The 25,774-nt window shown below is 44.6% G+C and overlaps 1 protein-coding gene across 4 annotated transcripts in view; it reads right to left on the bottom strand.

Moving 5' to 3' along the window:
* GXYLT2 (glucoside xylosyltransferase 2) overlaps positions 1-22,691 on the bottom strand; it is a 42,850-nt gene extending 20,159 nt beyond the window's left edge. For 2 of the 4 annotated variants that reach the window (XR_008315877.1, XM_053294672.1), the window contains exon 1: positions 22,113-22,689. Coding sequence is in view for 2 of the 4 variants with exons in the window: in XM_053294672.1 (XP_053150647.1) it covers positions 22,113-22,414 (302 nt within the window). In the remaining 2 variants the exon portion in view is untranslated. Of the gene's footprint in view, positions 1-22,112 lie in introns of all 4 variants that reach the window. The other 2 variants (XR_008315878.1, XM_053294671.1) reach the window with 2 other exon arrangements.
* Between the last annotated feature and the right edge of the window lie 3,083 nt (positions 22,692-25,774).

Raw genomic sequence — 25,774 nt, 5'->3', positions numbered from 1 at the left:
CCTTGTGCTCTCTACGCACCAGCTACCTTGGAATTACCAACAGCTTCTTGGGAGATTTACTGTCCACCAGTCACTACACAAGGCAGTGTTCAGTATTTTGTGCCACCCGCCAGATTGGCTTTCTTGCCCAGCCTGATCTGCCCAGTCTTCCTTGCTAACACAGATGCTGGGTCCACAGAGGAAGCACCCTCCTGGAATCACATCTACCGACTAGCCTCTCCAACCTTCCTGCACCCGTCTTGGCCCGACCCGTTCCTGAGGAATGAAGCTTATCAGTGGCCCCCAGAGCCCTTCATCCAGACCAAGTGATATGAGCCTTTGCCTCTCCTTGGGTCTAAATTCTATCTCTACCCCACTCTCTTAGATACAACCCCCTCCTTCTCTAAAAGCCTCTTTCTCTTGGTAACTTACATAATTAGGACTCTAAGCTAAAATGCTTCAGTGCAGTTAAATGTGTTTCTGATAGAAATATTGCTTTAACCACATGTTTCTCTTCTCTGTACCCCCCCTACAATAAATATCCTCTTTTTATTTTGAAGCTTAAATCTTGTCTCAGTCCAGTCATTTCCTGAGTCCACACTGCGCAAATTAAAACTTGCGTGAAGCTGTTCTTTGCCCCACGCAAGCCCAAAGGTAGCTTTTTGTGGTGTTCGCCAATCACTTGGAGCAGTTTCAATAACAACCCTGCCCTTCCCACCTGCAGCATGGGAATTCACAATCTGTAATTGTCTATCCCACTCCTATCAAGAGCCCATCCAACCCCACACCTGAAGGTTGCTGGGGAACAAGGAGACGCTAGACAAATTGCCCAATACTGCGGCACCAGTTTATGTGGGCAAAGTGTAGAATGGCTTACTATAAAATAACGATGTGCCACAGAAAACAAATGCCCAAGAAAATGCCCCTTTGAAGAGTGGAACTGTGTGTAACTGCATGGGCAGTTTGGGAGGGAGGGAGGGAGGGGAGGTTCCCCTCACCTGGAAAGTGACTTTTCTTGACCTGATGCCATAGTGCTCATGCACTGAAGGATTGCAGGGACTGAAGTTACCTTAAAAAGTTGGAGAAGGAAGCACTGTGACCCTGGCAGAGAGATGCTGATTCACAGTGCAGCAAAGAGTGTGTTTGAGTGGGTGGGGGACAAATGAAAAGGAGGACTGGAGAAGACCTAGTTGTAAATAGAAGGGAAGGCATATGTAGAGAGAGCCTGGAGTGGGTGGCTGGTTTGACACAAACAGGGAAGGGAACAGACACTGGAGTCATGAAGGAAAACTAGAGGGTGGTGGTGGATAAAGAAGAATAGCAGAGGGCAGAGAAGGATGATGCAGAGAGAGAAGAGAAACCCCAAGCTGCTTTCCTCAAGGCTCAACATTCCACAAAGCTGCCTTTGTCAGCACCAACAAAGTTGTCTCTTTCTTGGCATCGAACACTGCTGATATCAGGGCTGAGTGGGCAAGCCCGAAATTTCTCATCAGAGGACTTCATAGTCCAGTTGCAATCTCTCCCACAGCCAAATTATTTTGATGTCAGATGATGACCGCTGTTAGAACTGAATGCAGAAACATCTTTAAAATACTCTGAAAAACAGTGTTCCGAGAGTGCAACCAAAAGCTCACCCCACACATATCCTTGTTCTGCATTTAGTTTAAAAAACCCAAAAGATACTTTACTTACTCTTTCTGGTATCAGTAGGCTGAATAGGAATCCAGAACTTGAGAAACCACTGGGGTTCTCCCCGACAGCTTATGCTTGTCCCCATTTGCTGTATTTTAAAACCCTCCTCAGCATGGAGAGAGGGGGAGCATGAGTGTGGCAGCTAGCCATTCCCCGCTCACTGACAGCAGTTTGCTGACTATGCTCTGCCTGTCCCGCACCAAGACCTTTGCATGTATGCAGAAGGCTGTGCTGACTGTGAATCTTCCACCTGATATGCACAGAGGAACGCTGCATACATTCGGCACTGACCTCTGCAGACAAGCTCTGAATTCGCAGGGGTCTGAGGACAGGGTATGGTCAAAAAGCCTGTTGGTGTGGGGCCCCGTGTGGCTAGCTGGTGCACTCCCACTCCTCATCTCTTCCTGTTCAATCAATGTAAGGAGATAACGAGGTCATTCTCACAACCAGCCCCACCCAGAGAGCTGTAGCCCAGGTAGGGTTGTTTGTGAGAAGCGATGGGATCACTCCCGAACCTGGTGCTCCTCCCCTGGGTTTGAAACATGAGCTAAAAGTGAGGTAGGCGGGCACACACACACACACACACACACACACACACACACACCTCCTACCTCATGCCCGGGTCATGTGGAAGCTTGGGCTGCGGGCAGCTCCTTCTGGGCTGCCGGCAGCCATAGTTTCCATAGAGTCAAGGGGAAGGAGCAGCCCAGCAGTGGGAAATCTCCCAATTCACTGCACTTCTTGTGCAATGCATTGTGGGATTCCAGGAGGCCCAGTTCTCTTACCCCCAGCTCCCGGTTGACATCCCACATGCTGCCCCACCACTCAGGCAGGCAGCGGAGCCCTGGTCGGGTTAGGGATAATCTGGGAGAAGACAGGTAGGTTCCTGCCTTCCCCAGCTCCAGCAGATGTAGTCATGTGAACAACCTTACTGACTGAATAGATACAGTGAAATCAAGTCACAACAGTCACAAAATGATAACATATTTGTAGTGATCAGCCTCCCCTCCCTCTAAAGAGTTAACAGGAAGTGAACCCTTGTCTTGACTGACAGGCTGGTGAACTCCAGGGCAGCCAATCAGTACACCAGGTGGGTAGGACCAAGGGAGTGGTTTCTGGGAATTATGGGAACAAGAAGGGTGGTCTGCGCTGGAGAAGTGCGCGCGGAAAGCCTTAGTGAGGGGCATGGAGTTTTTGCTCCTTCATGGTCAAAGCCAGCATAGAGATTTCACTTATGGAATAACTGCAGATCCTTGAGAGACAGGATTGCAGGAAGCTTGATTCTTATCAGGTGTTGAGTGAGTTTTCAAGGAAAAGGGGATTCAGCATAGGGAACAGTTTGTTAGTCAGATTTTGTGTTAGAAACTTATATTTCTTTGTGTGCATGCTTTGCATATTCCTGATACTGTTCTATTATTTTTTACCTGCAACATGATTAAAATAAGATACACTAGCCTACGTTCAACTCACCTAAGGCATTGCAAAAGACTCTGTAAACCTTTAAGCATGCCTAAATATTTTTCGCCTACTCCGTTCTGTGTCCTGGGTGCGTAGCTAAGAGTTAGGTCGGCCACAATGGCAGGAACAGTGCGGGCGGGGTGGTAATTTGAGGGTTAGAACATCGGTGAGCATCCTTGGATATGTAAAAGGGGTGATTGGTTAATCGCTCCTTTGTAGCCTGTGCGGCACGGGGAGAATGATTGCCATGAACCCTGCTTCAGGACTTCTCCAACCTTTGGGCTGTGCGGTCCGGGGTGGACGAATGCCTAGAAGTATCCAGATCCTCTCTTACAGAAGGGGGGGGGGGTTGGCTTTGAAGGAATTGGGTGGGGTGTACCTGCCCATTCCCGAGCCAGGGTGTGTCCCCCAGTAGGGTGCTGGGTAGGACTTCAGAGTTCTGACCTGCTTCTATTGGCCCGCACTGTTCTCTAAGGGTGATTAATCACCTGGTGTTCCAGTCTGCCATGCCTTGTGTAATAGTTAACAAAGTTGTGGCCTTTTTCTTCCATACTAAGTCTACTTGTCTTCTTGAGCTGGGGTCTGGGGACAATGTTTAATTTTTTGTTTTAAAATGTTTTTAAATTGTTAGTTGTTTTATTGTTTTTAATTTGTTTTAGTTTTTCATTGTTTTATAAGTTTGTTTTAATTGTAAACCGCCCTGAGCCATTTTGGAAGGGCGGTATATAAATCAAATAAATAATAATAATAATAATTAATTAATTAATTAATGAAAACTGAAACTGAAGTCTAACACAACCTTTTTTTTTAACCTACTAAGTATTTTTGAGTGTATTTAAAACATAAAATCCTCAGATGGAAGCAGTCTGCAGTAATTGAATAAAACTGGGTGTTTTTTGTTCTTTTCCTTTTACAAGCCTCTCAGAGTTGGTTTTTAACTCAAGAAAATGGGAGGGTGGAAAGGGGATTTATCTGGTGCAAAAGTGTCCTCAAGTGCTCAGCAGCTATCAGTTTTCTCATCATGTGTAGGCCTACACATGGAAGGTTTTTTTACTTATCCAATAGCAAACTAAAGAGTGTTTCCCCTGGGATTCCATCCCAATCCCTGGGAGGTTCAAGTTCTGTCTATAAGAGGGGTGGTGGCAGCAGCATTTTAATTCTACCGGAAATATAGATTAGTTTTATGAGAAGCCCAGCCAGGCAGCTCACCAGGGATGATTCAGCATTCCACCTCCGCTCGCTGAGCTGCTGTGAGACAAAGGCTTTTATCCATTACAATATTAAGTGGGGGGACCCTATCTGTCCAGCAACCCACATTCAAAATGAAGCACAGAAATTAAAACACAAAAGATCCAGCATAAGCTGCAGCATAATAAATACCTCTAGTTACAACCAGGGTGGATTTGATTTAAATCAAACTGATTTAAATCACGATTTAAATCACTAGCAGGGTGGATAAAAATCAAAAACATCCGATTTAAATAAAAAAAAAATCCTATTTAAATAAAAAAAATCAGATTTTTTTGATTTAAATCAGATTTTTTTTTATTTTTATCCACCCTGCTAGTGATTTAAATCGTGATTTAAATCAGTTTGATTTAAATCAAATCCACCCTGGTTACAATTCAACCAACTGCAAAACATACTGCTGAATTTCAGAGGACATCAACCAACACAGCATCCTCACTATATCCAACCCAGTGATTGTTTACTCCAAGTAGCAGTGGCAATCCAGGGGCTCAGTCAGAGCATTTTCCCAACCTAGCTGCCCGATATCCTAAGTGGAAGTGCCAGGAATTGAACCTGGGACCTTCTGCATGCAAAGCATGTCTTCCAGCACTCAGCTAAAGCTCCTCCCCCTGTCAATCTGGACTGAGTCACTTCCACAGGGAAAGTGCAGTGCTTTCCCCAGATAAGGGTTACACTTAAAAAACACAGGCTGCTTTGGTAAAGTTTTATGAGATGGCAACAATTTAATAAGTCATGCTTGCATGATTTCTCACCTCCCCCCCACTTTTTTTCCCAATTCACTGGGTAGCTGCCCTTAATTCCATCTGGTTTGGGGGAGCCAGTGTCAAGTTGGACGATACCTGGAGGTTCTAACATCTGTTAGGTTTTTCACTCTTTTAATTGGCTTTCAACTGTATTTATTCTTTAATTCTACCATTACCCACTTCGAGCATTTGGTGTGGTGCAGAATAATCATTCCCAAAAAAGCATATATGCTATACATCAAATGCTGGTTTCATCCAAACAAGCCTTTTTTGAGTTTTGGTTTTGATCTAGTAATCTGCTGCTGTTTTAAGCTACTATTTCTTTTATTCACAGTTGATTTTGCTTGTTAATTTTTTTTCCAGGTTGTATTTTGATCTTGTTTGTCGTATACTGATTTCATGTAAGCCACTTTGTGTACACTTATTAAAACACAGGAACATAGGAAGCTGCCATATACTGAGTCAGACCATTGGTCTGTCTAGCTCAGTATTGTCTTCACAGACTGGCAGTGGCTTTTCCAAGGTTGCTGGCAGGAATCTCTCTCACCTGCATATACTTCATAACCTTGTGGGTTTCCAAATCCTTGTGTGTAAATCTTTGTAGATATATCATGTACAAACAACCACTTTGTATATAATTGTGCTTTGGCAATGTACTGTATACTTTGGTAGTTTGTTGGTTCAATAAAAGAAATCTTGTCCTATCTTGGAGAAGCCAGGGAGGGAACTTGAAACCTTCTGCTCTTCCCAGAGCAGCTCCATCCCGAGGGGAATATCTTACAGTGCTTACACTTCTAGTCTTCCATTCATATGCAACCAGGGTGGACCCTACTTAGCTAAAGGGACAAGTCATGCTTGCTACCACAAGACCAGCTCTCCTGGTCTTGTGGTAGGTAATAGAGGCGGAGTATAAATGAAAACAATAAAAGAACAATTAAACATCAGCTTTAATTCTTAACTCCCCGAAGCCTGCAGGAAAGAGAAGATGAGGGACAACAACATCTGCTCCTATGCAGACCCCAGGGTGAGGGACTGGGTGCCTGCCTGTTTGCTTCTCCTTCTGCCCTCGTTTGCTATCTACCTCCCAGGACTGGCTGCTGTGCTGAGGTGAGGCTTTGCAGGACTGGGGCCCAGTGGGTTACTTGGCAGTTTCCTGGATCCATCTGCCTAGAGCTGCCTGCTCAGGGCTATATAGGGTGCTGCCAGTGCCTGCGGGCCCACCACTGGCGGCGTCGACACGAAAGCAGGCCACACCTTTGGGGGAGCCACTTCGGGAGACAGCGAAGGCCAGGCTTCCTGGCCCAGGTACTCGCGGGGGGGGGGGCATTTAATAGTTTGGCTTCTGTTTTTGGTTGAGACCTGGGTGAGATTCTTTTATAATGTATCTGGGTTTGGCTGGAGATGGGGAAACAAGGGTCGTATCCAATGATTATGGGGCAGCAATTCTGTTGGTGGTGGGGAACAGAAAAAGTAATGTTGGCAGGTCAGTGGGTCATTACAAGGGATGGGGGATTAGAAATCTAATAGCTGTTTCCCCTGCCGGCTGCCCTGTCAGCTCTTTGACCTCAGGGAGCAGTACCAACCACCCTTGGAACCTCATCTTGCTCCTCTGTAATGCCAGGTCGGTCCAGAACAAATCAGAAACCACCCATGATCTGATTCTGGATTCAGGAGCCGACCTGGTTTGTATTACGGAGACCTGGTTGAGGGAGGCTGGTGGCCCAGTCTGGTCCCAGCTTCTTCCTCCAACGTATTCTGTTGAGGACCGGGTGAGGGACTGGAGACGGGGAGGAGGAATGGCTGTGGTCTATAAGAATAATATCTCCCTTACCAGGATCTCTGTTGAAGTGTCGGACCATATCAAATGTGTGTACTTAAGTTTGGGGACCAGGGATAGACTGGGGCTTCTGTTGGTGTACCGATCACCCCGCTGCTCAACAGAGTCCCTAACTGAGCTGAAGGACTTGGTCTCAGGCTTGCTGTTGGAGTCCCCCAGGCTTGTGGTGCTGGGAGACTTCAATGTTCATTTTGGGACCAATTCATCCGGGGCGGCTTTCATACTTCATAGCAGCCATGACAACTATGGGGCTATCCCAAGTGATCTCAGGACTGATGCACATTGCTGGTCACACACTTTATCTGGTCTTTCACTCTGATCAGGGTGGTGTTCTGTGGGTGGGGACTCCTGTGATTTCCCCATTGCCATGGACGGACCACCATCTGGTTAAGGTTGAACTTACAGTCACTTCCCACCTTCATAGGGGTGAAGGACCTATTAGGATGGTCCGCCCGAGAAGGTTATTGGATCCAACAGGATTTCAAGAAGGCTTGGAGGGATTTAGTTTAGGCTCTGCCGGTGATCCTGTTGATGCCCTTGTAGAATACTGGAACAGCAAACTCACCGGAGCAGTAGATATGATTGCTCCTAAGAGTCTTCTCCGAACCGTGGCAAAATTGGCCCCTTGGCATATGGAAGAACTATGTGGGCTGAAGCGGGAAGGTAGACAACTGGAGCGAAAGTGGAAAAAGACTCCACTTGAATCTGACAGATTGCAACATAGAGTACATTAGAAGATCTATGCTCAGGCAAAACGGGTGGCAAAGAAGAGATTCTTTTCTGCCCGTATTTCATCCAGCAGAGTTGTTCAGGGTTGTGAGAGGGCTAGTATGAGCCCCTCCTCTTTTGAATCAGAATCTGGAACCATTGATTACCCACTGTGACGTGTTTAATGAATTCTTTGTGGGGGAAATCTCTCATATTCGGACCAACTTAGACTCAGTCTCCACAATTACCACAGTGTCTGATGTGGAGGTGTCCAGCGACTCCTCTTGTGTGGTTAAGTTGGATCAGTTCCAGTTTGTAACTCCTGAGGACGTGGACAAGCTGCTTGGAGCGGTGCGGTCTACCACCTGTTCTCTTGATCCTTGCCCAACATGGCTTATACTATCTATCAGGAGGATTGTTGTAGGAGGCCTGGTAGAGATCATAAATGCTTCTCTGAAGGAGGGAAGGATGCCTCCTCATCTCAAGGAGGCAATTATTAGACCACTTCTAAAGAAGCCTGCCTTGGATCCCTCAAAGTTGAGTAACTACAGGCCTGTCTCCAAACTTCCATGGTTGGGCAAGGTAATTGAGAGAGTCGTGGCTTCCCAGCTCCAGACAGTCTTGGAGGAAACCAATTGTCTAGACCCGTTTCAGACTGGCCTTCGGGCAGGCTAGGGGATGGAGACTGCCTTGGTTGGCCTGATGGATGATCTCCAGTTGGAAATTGACAGAGGAAGTGTGACTCTGTTGGTCCTTTTGGACCTCTTGGCGGCTTTCGATATTATCAGCCATAGTATCCTTCTGGAGTGTCTGGGGAGGCTGGGAGTGGGGGACACTGCTTTGCAGTGGTTCCGCTCGTACCTTACGGGCAGGTTCCAGATGGTGTCCCTTGGAGACTGTTCTACAAAATATGAACTTTTGTATTGTGTCCCTCAGAGCTCCATATTGTTTCAATGATGTTTAACATCTACATGAAACCACTGGGAGAGATCATCAGGAGAGTTGGTGCAGGGTGCTATCAGTATGCTGATGACACCCAAATCTTTTTCTCCATGTCAACCTCATCAGGAGAGGGCATAACCTCCCTAAATGCCTGCCTGGAGGCAGTGATGGGCTGGATGAGGGATAACAAATTGAGGCTGGATCCAGATAAGACGGAGGTACTTATTGTGCAGGATCGTAACTCGAGAGATGAGTTTCATATGCCTGTTCTGGATGGGGTCACACTTCCTCGGAAGGATCAGGTGTGCAGTCTGGGGGTGCTTCTGGATCTGACCCTCTCCCTGGTGTCCCAGGTTGAGGCCATGGCCAGAGGTGCTTTTTATCAGCTTTGGCTGATATGCCAGCTGCGTTCGTTTCTTGAGATAAATGACATCAGGACAGTGGTATATATGTTGGTAACCTCCAGACGCGATCACTGCAATGTGCTCTATGTGGGGCTGCCTATGTATGTAGTCCGGAAACTGCAGTTGGTTCAGAATGCGGCAGCCAGGTTGGTCTCACCATATTACTCCTGTATTGAAAGATCTACACTGGCTGACAATAAGTTTCCAGGCTTTGTAGGTTATAACCACGGTGCTGGTTATAACCTATAAAGCCCTAAACAGCTTGGATCCTGGGTATTTAAGAGAACATCTTCTTCGTCATGAACCCCACCGCCTATTGAGATCATCTGGAGAGGTCCATCTGCAGTTGCCACCAGCTCGTCTGGTGGCTCCCCAGGGATGCATCTTCTCATTTGCCGCCCCGATGCTCTGGAATGTACTCACTGCTCAAATCAGAGCCTCCCCATCTCTGACAATTTTTATAACGTCTTCAAAGACGCATCTGCTCACCCAGGCTTTTAATTAAATATTATTTTAATAGTTTTAACGTTCTTTTAAAATATTGTTTTAAAATTTTAGATTGTTGTAATGTTTTAACTTTTCTGTTGTCATTTATTTTGCTTTGTTGTAGACCGCCCAGAGATGTAAGTTTTGGGTGGTATAAAGATATGTTAAATACATATTTTATTTTTTTTTAAAAAGTACACATTATTTGGCCTTCAGTGAGATGTCTGAAGACGCATGCTTTAGATTAGGCCTCTAGTCCCTTTTGGAATGCTCATGGACATTTGCAATGCATCTTCAAGCACAAACTCAGCAACATTACATGCACACAAAATTCTGTTGCTGCTTTGAGTGCTTTTCACTGAATTCCACAACAGAGTTTGTACAGGTAGACACGTGTTGGGGAAGGTGTGGAGAAAACAGGAGCCATAAAAACGGAAAACGAATTCACACAAACCTCTCAATGGCTGGGTAAAGATGAGATACAGAAATGAGACTTTGAACACTCTCTTTATTACCATATCTCCTAAGAAGTGCAAATTGGCTGCTAGCCTAAGCAAAACAGAGCATTAAGCATTAAGTTCTTAAAATAATACTATATAAAGCCTGGAGGAGCACTTGCTAAAGCTAGAGCACTTGATATACATGCCACCAAATATGCAATCAGAAGGGCTATACCAGCTATTTCCTCCCCACAAGTGGGTAGTCTGCTGCCAGCATTTTAGGGTGATGCCTTTAGCTTGTGTATTTCTTGTAGCAAAATACCAAGCATGACACAATGTGTGAGACTGCCAGGAGGGTTAGATAAACCTCACTTCACCCTCAGACACAGCTTGATTCCTGTCAATCTTGAGCCATTCCAGACTCAGATTAAACAGTGCCTGTCTGCCAAAAAGCAGCCCTAGACCTTTTATAGACCAGCCTTCGTCACGTGAACTTTGAAGTGGAGCATTTCAAAGGCAATATCAAAAGACTGCAGCCTTTGTCTGCCTTCTTAAGTTGAAACCAGTAATTAACACATTTAATATTTTAAAAGTGTGTTTTACACTGTTCACCTTGCTAAATGCAATGGAAAGACTAAGGCTGCAGACTGAAGTATACTTAACAGGAAGCAAATATGGCTGAATGCATAGCTGATGCTATGCATGTTTATGTTGGTTTGCTCATTCACTCTATTTTTATTCCAGTTTTCACTTGACAGAGCAGCTTACATAAATAATTCAATTAAAATATAATTCTATGTATGTATGTATATAATCAAGTCAGAAATGGCAGATACCAGGTTTCAAACAAAACTCCCAAGAATTGGATCTATCAGCATCCAGGGTGTTATGAGAACAGCTAGTTCGGGGGCTACAAGTAGCAGCCTTCTATATGATTTGCAACTGCAGGCTTGCAATCTCCATCTTGGCTACCTGGACTCATAGGAACGAGAGTCCTCCACATGCCCATATTTGGTAAACTCTGTCAGTTGCTTAGCAAAAGCAGCATGGGGCAACTTTACCCCAGGTCAAGTATGACAGGCAACTGCAAGGTATCCCCATTTCCCTCTCTATTTACAGTACAGAGAAGGAGGCTGCCAGAGTTAAGGAGAAGGACTATTCCTTAAGAGAATAGTGAAATTCCTCTTCAAACTCCGCTTTTCCTTGGCACAAAGGATTAGTCTTACTAATCACCTCAAAAGGAGCTCAGATAGGCTGTATCACTACCACTTCATTATCCCAGCATTAATGGTCTGGCTTGGACCAGAGGAAGAGGCTCCTTAGTGTGAAAAGCATTCTGACCTTCCCACCTGGAAAGTCTTCCTGACCCACGAGATAAGTTTTGAGCTCACCCATTATGCTATCCCATACAAGTTTTTCAAACCACTTCACTTTATTGTTCCTCAAGATTACACACACCCATGACTGAATCATACCACATGCATACTTTTGTTAACCGCAGATTTAATCAGCCAGGAGGTGTGACCCTGCAGCCAAGAAGTGTGACCCATGTTTGGCCTGAAGGAATGTTTTTGCCTATTTTAACCCCAAGCCCCAATCACTTCTTTCCAAAATTAGAAGGCCTGTCCAAATGAAGAGAACAGAAAGGAACACACACACTCTGGCAAAAGAAATGCAAGGTGATAATAAGGGAGGCGAAAAGAGAGTTTGAGGAACATTTAGCTAAAAGCATAAAGGGGAATAACAAATACTTCAGAAACAGGAAAACTGCCAGGGAGGCGGTTGGACCGTTAGACAATGGGTGAGTGAAAGGGATGACTAAGGAAGATATGGAGGTTGCAGAGAAGCTAAATGAGTTCTTTGTATCTGTCTTCACAGCAGAGGATACTGAGTATATACCTGTTCCTAAACCAGGCTTTTCAGGGACGGAAGCTAAAGAACTGAGTCAGATAGAAATGACAGGAGATGATGTTCTAAACTGTCTGGGGGGGAAATGAAAACTAGCAAATCGCCAGGGCCAGATGGCATCCATCCAAGAGTCCTTAAAGAACTCAAATGTGAAATTGCCGACCTCATTGCTAAAATATATAACCTATCCCTACAATTAGGCTCTGTACTGGAGGACTGGAAAGTAGCAAAAACAACAGCAGTTTTCAAACAGGGATCCAGGGCGATCCGAGAAATTACAGGCTGGTTAGCTTAACATCTGTTCCAGGCAAATTGATGGAAAGCATTCTCAAGGATAAAAATGTAAAGCACACAGAAGAACAGGCCCTGCTGGGGGAGAACCAGCATGGCTTCTACAAAGGTAAATCTTGCCTCACGAATCTTCTGGAGTTCTTTCAGACTGTCAAAAGATGTATGGATAAAGGTGACCCAGTTGACATAGTATACCTGGACTTCCAAAAAGCTTTTGACAAAGTAAAGCAAATTTGGCCACCTCAATGCTTACCTCAACTTCTAGATAATTTTTGAATAAATTAAATAGCACCGGTCTGAGTACAGATACCTGGGGGACCCCACTTCTTACTTCCCTCCATTGTGAAAACTCTCCATTTATACCTACCCTCTGTTTGCCGTCCTTCAACAGGTTAGCAATCCACACATGTACTTGTCCCATTATCCCATGACTGCTAAGTTTTCTCAGGAGTCTTTGATGAGGAACTTTGTCGAAAGCTTTTTCAAAGTCCAGGTTTACTATGTCAACTGGATCATCTTTATCCACACACTTGTTGACAAAAGTGTGTGAATTTATTCATAAACGATCTAGAAGTTGGGGTAAGCAGAGAGGTAGCCAAATTTGCAGATAATACCAAGCTCTTTCGGGTAGTGAAATCCAAAACAGATTGTGAAGAGCTCCAAAAGGATCTCTCCAAACTGGGGGAGTGGGCGACTAAGTGGCAAATGCAGTTCAATGTTGGCAAGTGTAAAATGATGCACATTGGGACAAAGAACCCCAACTTCAAGTATATGCTGATGAGATCTGAGCTGTTGGTAACTGACCAGGAGAGGGATCTTGGGGTTGTGGTGGACAGCTTGTTGAAAGCGTCAACTCAATGTGCGGCAGCTGTGAAAAAGGCCAATTCCATGCTAGGGATCATTAGGAAGGGGATTGAAAATAAAACTGCTAATATTATAATGCCCTTATACAAAACTATGGTGCAGCCACACCTGGAGTACTGCGTTCAGTTCTGGTCACCACATCTAAAGAAAGACATTGTAGAACTGGAAAAGGTGCAGAAGAGGGCAACCAAGATGATCAGGGGCTTAGAGCACCTTTCTTATGAGGCAAGGCTACAACACTTGGGGCTTTTTAGTTTAGAAAAAAAGGTGACTGTGGGGAGACATGATAGAGGTCTATAAAATCATGCATGGTGTGGAGAAGGTGGATAGAGAGAAATTCTTCTCCCTCTCACATCACACTAGAACCAGGGGTCATCCCATGAAATTGATTGCCAGGAAATTTAGGAACAGAATTGCTTTTTCACACAACACATAATCAACGTGTGGAATTTTCTGCCACAAGATGTGATGACAGCCAACAACCTGGATGGTTTTTAAGAAGGGCTTGGATAACATCATGGAGAGGTCTATCAATGGCTACTAGTCGGAGAGCTATAGGCCACCTCCAGCCTCAGAGGCAGGATGCCTCTGAATACCAGTTGCAGGGGAGTAACAGCAGGAGAGAGGGCATGCCCTCAGCTCCTGCCTGTAGGTTTCCAGTGGCATCTGGTGGGCCACTGTGTGAAACAGGATGCTGGACTAGATGGGCCTTGGGCCTGATCTAGCAGGGCTGTTCTTATTGTTGTGCTCTTTCTTCGGACCCACCATCTGCATGTGCTTTGGCTGTAACTTTTCCATCTACCACAACCATAGTTCCAGTTTCACTTCTAGCTCCTGGTTTAGAGCTATCTCCTGATCTAAATCACATACCACACTTGGCTGCCTTAGAGAACTGACCTCCTGGATTTTCCCTGGAACCAACCACTTTCCTGGTTTGTGAGTGGCATGCTTGCTTCTCCTCTATTGTGCTTCTGCTTGGCCCCTGGAAAGAAGGACCCCAGCATTCCCCATCCTGCAAGTGTGACAGTCACACCAACAGATTTGGAAGCAAGTATTACTAATAATCTCTCCCTCTCTCTCCCCTTCCTCCTAAGTCTAAACCCAGCACACCAGGTTCTCTCTGTCAAGCCTTAAATTCATTTAATTGTAATTCAGACCTTTAAGCTAAAATGCCTCTTCATTAGCCTCTAATTTATATTGCTAGTTAAGTTTATTGCCTTTTATCACTTGCCTAACTATAATTCATTTCCTCTACCCCAATAATTCTCCTTGTTATTTTGCTGCTGTTCGACTATCTTCCCCCTGCCACCATTTTAAAAGTTAGCATTTAATCTCAGTTACTTGGTTTCTATTGTTGTTGATCTACTTCTTTATCTATTGCTCTCTGCCCAGCTACTTATTGGGTTTCTTTTAACTTGGTTTTGATTGTTTTTGTTGGTGTGGAATAAGTTGTTACAGAGAACTACAGTGCCTGTTCTGGACCATAAAAGTTCTGGTGAAGAGAAAGTTCTTCACCCCCTATCACAATATCTGCAAAATACTTCCCCAGATGCAACTCTGTTCAGAGGGAGTTTAACAGAAAAGGTGCTGCTACAAAGAATACCAATGGTACCTCTTTAAGAACCCTGGAACCACCCCCTCACTCAAGAGTAATTAACCAAAGCACTAATGAACATGGCTAGTCTCCTGGAAAGCTAAAATTAGCCAGGATGGGCAAGAGTCTAGAGAACAAGTAACCTAATAAACAGCTACAAGAACCCTGTCCATATTCTCAGTCTGCAGCAACTCCAACTCATTTAAGCTACTGCAACAAGACAAAGCTCTGGATACTTTCCGAGTAAGTTATGCAACAAAATGTGGAGTCCAAGTCACAGCAGATGTGAGCAATTTTTACAGGAAAAGTGCCTTACAAACATATCACAGCAGACCACCAAGTAGTTACTCACTCCAGCACAAAGTCCAGCTCTTGTATGGCCTTGTACAGCACAGAAAAGCTGAGTCAATGCGATGGCAGCAAAGACTGCCATGGAGTAGGCCCTAAAATTAGCTGTTGTGTTTCTAGACTTGCTTGCTATGCCATTTTGGGTGCTTCAATATAGCCCTCTTAGCCATTTTCTTTTCCTAGCCTGCTTGGAAGAAAAGCTGTAGCTGGCTATATTCCAAAAGTGACAGATCATTCTGATAAGGCGTTTCCACCTGGTGCCTTCAGGCCATTGTAAGGCTGTAATGGACTAATGGAAATGTCCCTCTGATTGCTACTGAACAGATACAGAGAGATTGAGACGAACCAATGGGAAGAATAAGAGAGACAAAAGCAAAAGGAATGCAAGCTCTCTTTCTCACTTATATGTTCGATAAGAAGTCCCAAGGCTAAGTCAAACTTCTCGTTTCCTCCCCACTATTATCAAAATTGTGTGAGTAATACACACTTCTGGTTGGACTGCTAACGAGGCTGCATGCTTCCCGACAGGGGAGACCGAGGAGGAGTTATTTTGGGTTTTTTTGAGTCTTCACACACACCCCTCACCACCCTGGATTAAAGGGTTGGATCAAGATTGACCATTGTATCCCCCGGAGCCTGCTCCTTATCTCAAGGCTGCGCTGGAAAGTACAGCTTTGATTTAAGTCGAGCGGTGGGGGCTGGGATTCATCAAGCTACACTCCATCGGAAATCCAGTGGACAGAAGCCGGTCTGGTGTCCAGTCTCTTTCGGTTTGGATTATAATTAATGGTTGAAGTTCAAGAAGCTGAGAGGTGAGCTTCTTGGAGCAAGAATTCCAAAATATTGTAAGTTTACAAAAGAAATACCTTATCAGTGTTCTCCACTGAAATTCTTCAATCATGCCTCAGGGTTTTTTGGCTATAAAACCCCCTCAAAGAAAGCATCTCTCTCTCTCTTGCATCCTGTGCTCTTGCCAACTCACAAGCCTGCACCCTTGCACTCAGACTCAGCACCCACTTGAAGCTAACTTCCCAGACTTTAAGCAAAAGCACAGTCATGAAAGGTGGTAACTAACACTCTTTCATGCAGCCTTGTTAGCAGTTCTCCCAAACTGTTCTCCATTTCCCTGCTCAGAGTTATCCTTGCCACTTCACCAACTGTAATCACAAGAGAGAACATCTAGGAGCTAATACAACAATCACCTGGGTCAGGTCTCAGCTCCAGAGGACAGCCAGGTTTTCACAGGATAGCTAATACTAGAACAGTCCATGGCCACCACAGCAGTAATGAAATCCTGAGCTTCTCCAGCGCGGGGCTTCAGTATGAATGCTGAAAGCCACTGGAACATAATAGCCTATGAGGCCTGAATACTGAGATAGTATATGGCAGCTTCCTATGTTCCTGAGTCAGACCATTGGTCTATTTAGCTCAGTATTGTCTTCACAGACTGGCAGTGGCTTCTCCAAGGTTGCAGGCAGAAATCTCTCTCAGCCCTATCTTGAAGATGCCAGGGAGGGAACTTGGAACCTTCTGCTCTTCCCAAAGTGGCTCCATCCCCTGAGGGAAATATCTTACAGTGCTCACACTTCTAGTCTCTCTTTCATATGCAATCAGGGCAGACCCCTGCTTAGCTAAGGGGACAAGTCATGCTTTCTACCATAAGACCAGGTCTCCTCTCTGATCTGGGATAAGCTCTGGCAGCTTCACCAGGAAGTCTGCTAAGAAGCAGGTATGCAGTACACTAGTGGAATCCGCAGCCAGTTTCACAATCCAATCACCAGGTATATGCCTTCGACTTAAACAGTGCAATGGCTGGAAACCTGAAAAGGGGTGCCTATCTCAGAAGCAAGTCTCATTGAATTCAGTGGGATAAGTTCTAACAAAATGCAGTTGACACAGAAACATAGGAAGCTGCCTTATACCAAGTCACACCATTGGTCCATCTAGCTCAGTATTGTCTAGACAGACTGGCAGCAGCTTCTCCAAGGTTGCAGACAGGAATCTCTCTCAGCCCTATCTTCGAGATGCCAGGGAGGGAACGTGGAACCTTCTGCATGCAAGCAGGCAGATGTTCTTCCCAGAGCAGCCCCATCCTGTAAGGCAGGACTGCTCAACTTAGACCCCCAAGCTGTTTTTGGACTACAACTCCCATAATCCCCAGCGGCCAATAGCCAAGGATTACAGGAGTTGTGCACACTTTACCTTTAGGCCAACATCTGCAGGAGGACCAAAGCTGAACAGGCCTGCCCTAAGGGGAATATCTTACAGTGCTCACATGCTGTCACCAGTGTTCTCTCTAACAGGGATTCCCAGATGTTGCTGACTACAACTCCCCAAATCCCCAGCTACAATGGCTTTTGCCTGGGGGTTATGTGAGTTGTAGTCAACAACATCTGGGAATCCCTATTAGAGGGAACACTGGTTGTCTCCCATTCAAATGCAAACCAAGGCACACCCTGCTTACCAATGGGGACAATTCATGCTTGCTACCACAAGACCCCCTTGCCTTTTTGATGGGGGGGGTATTTGTTCCCCACAGATACATGGCTGGGTTAGATTTCAATTTACATATTTTATGTATATACTGTACTTTGCATACACTCCTGGGGAAATCCCTGCGGACACCCCTGCCCTTAGCTACTGCTTTTAGAAAGCCACAGGGGGAGCCATATTTAGCATAAATGGAAGAGAGCTAAGGTATGGAACTTCTGGATTTCATTAGGGGTCCCCCACCTCTTTCCCCATAATCCAAGCGCTAATAAGTAAACATGGATACTTCTAAGTAACATGGCTAGAATCAAGTTATTAAGAGAGAGGTTTTATCAACACAAATTTGAAGACTTAGAGTCATGGAAACTGAGTGATACTTATCTGACCATGGCTCTCCAGTAAACCCATGGCTCTGAAGAGATTAGTACTCTGAGCTCACAGATTCTAGTTTTGCTTTATCCCCTGCACCTTTACATCCATTCGCCTTTCTGTGGTCTCAGACACACAGCTCCAATTCTCGTATGTGTTCTGCTGACAGGGCCAACCTATTTTATATTATAGCAACATCCATATAGGATAATCTTCATCACAGTGTTTTCAAAACAGGTTTTAAAAATGCTAGAATTGAAAGAAAAAGCTCATGATTCCCTAGAGACCATATATTACTTTTCAGCCACAAACTAGTCACTTTGCAAAAAGGAAAAAAAATAAAGCAAAATCACAAGAACTTGAATAAAGGACAGACCTAGGGTAAACATGGACTGGCTGTTGTTACTTGTCAACATGCAAGTCCCTAGTCACTGGCTAAGTTGCTTTGATATTAAAGAGCTAGAGCTGCTAAAACTCTGACTTTTTTAAAAAAAATACCTCAGTCTCCCAGTACCACATATACACCTTGTATAAATATTAGTATTTTATATATTAGATACAACTATTTAAGAGTACTTTAATCAGTTTAACTTTGGGCAGAATGAACTACTGCTACATACTGAAGTGGAAAAAACTATCAGTGCATAATAATATGAAGAGTTGAAAACATTGCAGCCCTACTAGTTTATTCTGATGCTTTCTTCCATCTGGACTTGGTAAAAAGTACTTGAAATTTCAGTAAATAAATATAACCTAGATAGAATCAAACTACAGAACATCTGATTATTTGTATTCATTTAAATGGGAGACTTGCTCACCCTTTCTAAGGGAGTTTTTACCACATTAGGTCCTCATTCATGTGGTGCTAAAATGTCCATGATAATCTAAGAGATATGCTCTGAAGAAAAATGACTTCAGTAGGTACAGTTGCTAATGGAAAATAATCCTGCCTTAATACACCCATTTGAATTCAGTCCATGATTCACTCCTGGTCACAGTAAACATCCCTTGCTCTCAATCAGATACAATGCTGGTAAGAAACCAGCCGCTTTAATAGGGTAAAGAATAAGATCTTGGAGAATGGGGCAGTCTTTCATTCAGAACATCTCTGTGAAATCATGAATCAAAGACACACAGGGTTTATTTGATAGATGAGGTCACACTGAGCTAGAAAGGGGATGGGAGAGCAGTTTTCCAACCCAGAGAAACCACATAGCAATTATCTATACTTTCCTGAATTAAAAGCCTGTTATTTTCCAGCATTTCTGTCTCACTCTTTTAAAAGATAGCATAACAGGCATAAATTGCAGTATGTTTTTCTAATTGCAATTATACAAAAAGCCATAATTAATGCCTCAATTAAAGGCATGTTGACAATTCAGTTAAATTCAGCTTCATATGATTCTGCCCCTTACCTGCATCAGTAAAGCTACACACCTGTTACATTTTGTTTTCACTCTGATTCACTCATGAGATTGGGTGGGTGGGGGGGAGGAAGACAGCACAAATTTAGCTTATAGTGTTGACAGATCCATTCTGAAGTACCACAGCAATGTAATCAGTTGTACTATACACAAATTCAGAAACTACCTTTCCAGGCTGATCTCTTTTTCATAAAAGTGAATGTCACCAACGTTTTTTAGCCTGTGTGAGAAAATTGGAACTCTCAAAATACATATACTGTCCATTTTTCATAATGGGGCAAACAGCAACTTTGGGGAGGGATTTTAATCAGGAAAATTGTGCATACAAAAAAGGGTTAATGCCAAGCCACTATCCGAATCCAAATTGCCTCTCCCTGTTACACATTGCTGCTTGTTACACAAAATGTAAAGGGATAAGATATGATCATGGATCTCCAAGGCATCATCTTATTTATCTCTCAAGGACAGAGAAATGGGGAAGTGGCATTGCTATCACCAAACATCTTCACTGTGGGGCGCGCACACGCGCACACACACACACCACATTTGTGTCTTAAACATTTAAATGAATAAGAACAAATGTCTTAAATATATTCACATCTAGAATGTGATTGTATCTAATATCAACATTGTCCTCATAAGCCAAGACATGACTATTTCAAAATAATAGTATCAAAGAATATTTTCTTTTAATCTGTTTAAAATTCTGCCTGAAACTTATCTGAAAGGAGCCATCAATCCACGGACTAGACTCAAGACTGAGAAAGGAAAGGTATATTTCAATAAGGATGTAAATGCATAGAGAAATTCATAAAATCAAGGAAGAGAAAGTGAAGTGGGGAAATTGCAATACATACTCCCCTGCCACAACACCAACCTGGATGGTTTCTGCCCTGGGGAGTGGAACTTGTCAGCAGTGTTCCCTCTAAGGTGTGTGCACACTCACAAGCTTATTTTTTTAATGTCCGTTAAGTTCATTTTAGGCCCCACTCTGAATGCACATGTGCACACACTGCCTTGATACTGCAGCTCAGAAGAAAACTCATTCCACAAAGAGATGAAAAAAATTAGAGGGACCACTGCTTGTCACTACTACTATTTTTAAGAATACTCAACTTTAAAGTATTCTAAGCATTTAACATAAATTATCTTGCTATAATCTTCATAACAGCCCTTTAAAGTACGTGAGTATTATTATTATTCCCATTCTGCAGATGGGGAACTAACATTGCAAGTCACTGAGTTTATAGCAAAGGTGTGAGATTTGAACCAAAGACTTCCTGATGCATAGCTCATTCTCTACTTAGTCACTGTGCTACACCAGCTTTATTCATTAGGAGATTGAAGAGAAGTCCCATTTAGAAACTGAAGGGTGCTTCATATGCAGCATTAAAATCATGTACACTGCCACTTGTAAAGTATAGTGCAAATGTTTATTTGGTGCAAGTACATGGGTCAGGAAGTCGACATACACTTCATGTGAAAAAGTATAGGTTTCAGAAATAATCATGCTTAGATTTGTATAGCACTTTTTGGATACGCCATTCATGTGTATTAACCTGATGTATCACTTAAAATAATCAAGTAAGAATTATTTCTCATATTTCACCTAGGGGCTCAGAGTTTTCCCAGGTCCACCAAGTGAAGCCACAGCAGAAATGGCATTCAAGACATGCAAATCCCAATCCACAATTCAGTCCCTTAGTCACTACATTATAGCAAGAAAACCACTAGGAGAGGAGGACATAAACAATATTCCATAAAATGAATTAAATAGGGGATGACTTCATCAGCTGATCAAGATAAACTTTGTGAGAAATATCTATATATTTAATATTATAGGTTCAAGACAGCAGACTAACCACTTCGATAAGTGCATTTAAGAGTGGAAGCTGATCGGCCATCCAGTGGATCCCCAGGGCTATGGTGCACTCCACCTTTTGCAGTCAAATATAAGACATCTTGTGCCAGTTCTGAGTGGTACACACATTTAAGCTGCTGCTGTTCTCAGCAGACACACAGAAGTGGGGATCAGGAAAGGACTGAATCCCCATGTCTGTGCATTTTCCCTATAAGCACATATGCTGCCATCCAGAATCGATGCAAAATGTGCATTTCGGTCCTCAGGTATCCAAACCTCAGTCAGGTAAGAAGTACCCTTCTGCGTATTTCAAAATTAGCAGACATTACATATCTTGCACTGTAGTGCATGTGAAAATAAATAAATAAACACACACACACTTTCTAGGATCAGTATCAGGAGTCAGCATCCTTAGAAAGCTGTGAAGAGCCCAGTTCCCTTGGGAGGGCCCACTCACTGTGGTTCCCCAAAACCATCTCTTTGCCTGTGTCCTCCACGCAGTGGTGGTTGAGCCACTTTCTGGGGGCCCACATAGGGAGAAAAGGGCCCATAGTGGGCAGTTTGCCAAGGGGGACCCGGAAACCTGGAAAGGGTCCTGACCAGGGCTAAATACAACACCCCACAAGTGTAAGCATGGAAGGGGAGAGAAGACATGCACCTCTTCTATACATTTTGATAAGTATGCTGAAAGTACTGGACACCTACCTGTTATCTTATCTGTACCCTGTGAAGCAGGCAGCCCTAACCCTCAACTCTCTTCCAAGTGATTCCCTGTCAGATCAATGGAACTTTCACGGAATGAATTTCCGATTAGGTTCGGGGCGAGGGGCCCGCTGCCTGGAGAATGTGGCTAGAGACCGAGCAACTCCGTTCCCCTTCAAGTACACGCGCTGAGAATTGGGATGCAAAGAGACCTACTTGCAACTCCTTCTTTATCTCACCCTCCCAACAGAGAGACATATCAGGGTTCACGGCAATCGACATTCAGGCAACCATGCAATTAAGCCGTCAAGAAGGCTTTACCTCGCGTTTGCAAACTTCCCTCTCGCCGCCTCGCTCCGCTTGCCTGGCTTTTTGTGGAGACGTGGCTCCCTCTTGGAAACCTGAGCTGCCTCTTTCCCCTCTGGCTCCGCAGCCTGCACGGGTCGGAAATGTGCCTGGGGCGGGGGGCCGACGTCCGCCCCAGGCCCGGAGGGAACGTGCGCCAAGTGGCTTCCCCGGGCAACTTGCAAAGGCGGCTCGTCGGCGTTGCCCACGAAGAGGTAGAGCACGAGCAGGAGCCCCAGGCAGAGCGCGAGGGCCACCACTTTGCAGTAGAGTTTCATTGTGCGCCCAGGCAGGCAGGCTCAGCCCCGAGGAAACACCGCCGCCGCCTCGCTCACCAGCAGCAGCATCCCGCTCGCTCGCTGGCAAATTGGATCCAGTCCTGACATTTTAAAGCTGCTTTTTCGCTGCCCGAAGCATTGTGAGCGAGGAGGGAGTTGGCGGCGCACCGCGCCACACTAACCCAGCTCCGATTGCAGCCGCCAAGAGGAAGGGAAGGGCGGAGCGAGTGTCGCCCTTACCGTAAAGTTCAGAAAAGCACCTCGTCAAATACTCGGAAAGACCTCCTTTCGGGCCTAGACCCCGGGACCGCGTTGCACAGATTCCTGAGTACTTGTGTCATTCTAGTGCAGCAAAGCTATTCTGTTGCATTCTCTTGCTGCAAAGCTCGCTACACTTTCTGGGCACGCACAAGCCCTATTCATACATTCTGTTCAATGCACATTCCCTGAGTTCCTTTGGAGAAAGGTGCTATAAATGCACTTGTTTCGATATATGTTGGCATTCTGGACATTGCATATCATTCTTGTCATGAATTTATGGCCCAAACACACTGTTTATTAAAGAATCAGATAGCCTTTCTGGAATGACAGTTACATAAACAATAGACTAGTTCTTAACGTCACCATCAAAATTCAAAAGGAGCTCTGGCCTTGGACCAGCAACATGTAATTAAATTGTGGAAAACTGTGATGGCCACTAGCGGAGATGGCTTTCAAAATGGATTAGATGGATTTGTGGAGGATTCCAGGGTGACAGATTTGTGGAGGGCAGCAGCCAGAGCCAGAGTTAGAGGTGTGTGTGTGTGTGTGTGTGTGTGTGTTACCACTGGAATTGGTGGGCTGAGATCTACCTAACTCTGCATAGGGCTGAGCCAAACATCTGTCCATTGCTTGATAGCTAGGGTAAAAGGTAAAGTGTGCCATCAAGAGAATTTCAACTCCTGGCACCCACAGAGCCCTGTGGTTGTCTTTGATAGGAGAGGTTCACCATTGCCTCCTCCTGCGCAGTATGAGATGATGACTTTCAGCATTTTTCTATATCACTGCTGCCTGATATAGGTGTTTCCCATATACATACCAGTGGGGATTTGAACTGGCAACCTTCTGCTTGTTAGTCAAGCATTTCCCCACTGCACCACTTAAGGTATTGCTTGATAGCTACAGAATGGAAAATCCACTGGAAGTATATCTAGGTATTAGATGCTGGGTACAAATTACAGGGAACGATATCACCATCACATCCTAACTCTTGTAGCATTCTCATACAAAGAGTTGAGGCTACAAGATAACAACTTACCCCAAGGAGGTCACACACAAGGCAGGACATAAACCCAGGCAAGAACATTGGAATTTGGAACAGATGTGCTGGATCAGATCATCAGCTCCAACACTCCAGAACAGGGTGATAGTAGTTAGGTTATATGATTTATTAATTTTTTCCATCTCGTTAGTATCCAGTCAATCATTAACATTTGCAGAAGAACATTGGTTGCAACCATGCTTTCTCCCCCCCCCCTTTTCCCCCATTAAAGGCACTCCCAAAAGCTCATTCCCACACACATCTGAAAAACTCTGAGACTGTAATAAGGCAAGATGAGGGCCTCACTATGGTACTGACCAAAATAATAACTTAATGCATTTCAAAATGCATCAAAAGGCTGTGGCTAGTCTAGTCTAATGTCCTGTCTAGTGGTTAGATCAGGTCCAGAGAATCAGGACACCTGGACTCTATCCAATAACTCATGCTATTACTCAGAGCTGAATGTATGATTAATTGGTTTCCAAGGTCTTATGTGTTCAATTAAAGTGTTAAGAGTTTATCCTTCCTGGAAGAAATAGGAGAGGAAACAACTAAACACTGAATTGTTACTAAGGTTGCCAAATAACTTGGGGCGGGGGGGGGGCACTGACTAAGCCAGTTTGGGAGCAGCTGGCCCTATTCTTTCTGGAAAAGAAAGGGGAACGCTGATTTCCCCATCTTTAAATAATATAGAAATTTTTAAAAGGGCATCATGTTTATTTGCGTACTGGAGGAGACTAAGCAAAGCAGAAGCTGTGGGCAGCTGTGATCTGCCATGGTCCAGAAGACTGGATGTAGTAGGCAAGTGGCAGCGCAGGAAGGCAGCAGGGAATGGAGCCCCCTCTGCCACTCTGCTGTCTGTCTGTCTTTCTCCTGCCTGCCTATCCATGGCAACAAAAAGCAGCACTGGTGGTGGCAAGGAGGAGAACAAGTGTTGGATGATGGACAAATTTGGGTGGTGCAGAAGTGCATCATCAGCACGAGAACTGTAGGCAAAGCAGGGAGGCTTGGCCTGAGCCTGCCAGGTGAAGTTGGCAGCCAGGCCAACCTTCCTGCGGACAGACCACAATGTGGTGTGGTGCACCAGATTGGCTTTTTAAAAGCCAAATTTTGGGTTACGGCCCATTTGACCCACGCGTATACCCCTTAGGTTCTGGCAACTATGCGGGCCGGCGGGGGCTGCTAACCTTATACCTGCACCTCATCTGCCTACTTGGCCCAATAGCCTGTCTACACCATCCAGGTGTAGGCAGAGGAGATCAGGATGGGAAGCTCAACTAGTCAACAAAAACACAGGTGTAGTAGCAGCAACCAGCCAGTGTTCCCTCTTTGGTTCTGTTTGTCCATCTATCTGTATATGAGTGGAAGAGGGGGCTCACAAGACCTGTGTGCTCTCTTTATGTTTGTTTCTGTGCATGCTTGATGAGAGAGTGAAAGTCTTTGTGTTTCCTAGAGGCTTAATTTATTCTTTATAATACAGAGCTGTAGCCCACAACTGGGCTGGTTAGTAAACCCCTTTGTAAGAGGGGCAGACATCTTTCATTGGATGCAAGGGGCTCATCCTCTCCCCTGCCCCTAGCTAGGTGTAAAAGTGGCCAGTGAAAAGTAACAGCAGTTTAAGTCTAGGTATGAGACAGTAACAAATTGAGTTTGGGAGATGCTGGAAAGGAGAAGTTGAGGGAGAATAAGTGGAAGCACCTCTCTCTGGCTATCTGATATAACCTGTTGCTGACTTGTAGGAGTGCTCTGCTATTTCAGCTCCATCTAATGCTCAACTCATGTATGTATAAATAATCCAAATATTTCAAAGACACCATAAGCCTCCAGTGATCTCTCCTCCAAAGGAATCTAGAACCCCTGGAACTTCTTAGTACTCAGAGAAGTCGGCATACATTGGGTAAAGAAATCCAAACAGTTGTGGTGTGTTAACTAGTAAGCTTCACTTAGGCTTCAATCTGAAATGCATTCAGGTTTAAACCAAATAATTGCCTAACATTTGATTGGCACAGAAAGCATCGCACATACAAACTCCACTTTAACTGGACAATTGCAGTCATTCA

The sequence above is a fragment of the Hemicordylus capensis genome, chromosome 2 (genome assembly GCF_027244095.1).
Source record: "Hemicordylus capensis ecotype Gifberg chromosome 2, rHemCap1.1.pri, whole genome shotgun sequence".
In the NCBI taxonomy this organism is placed as follows: domain Eukaryota; kingdom Metazoa; phylum Chordata; class Lepidosauria; order Squamata; family Cordylidae; genus Hemicordylus; species Hemicordylus capensis.
This window is presented reverse-complemented; position numbering and strand designations above follow the sequence as displayed.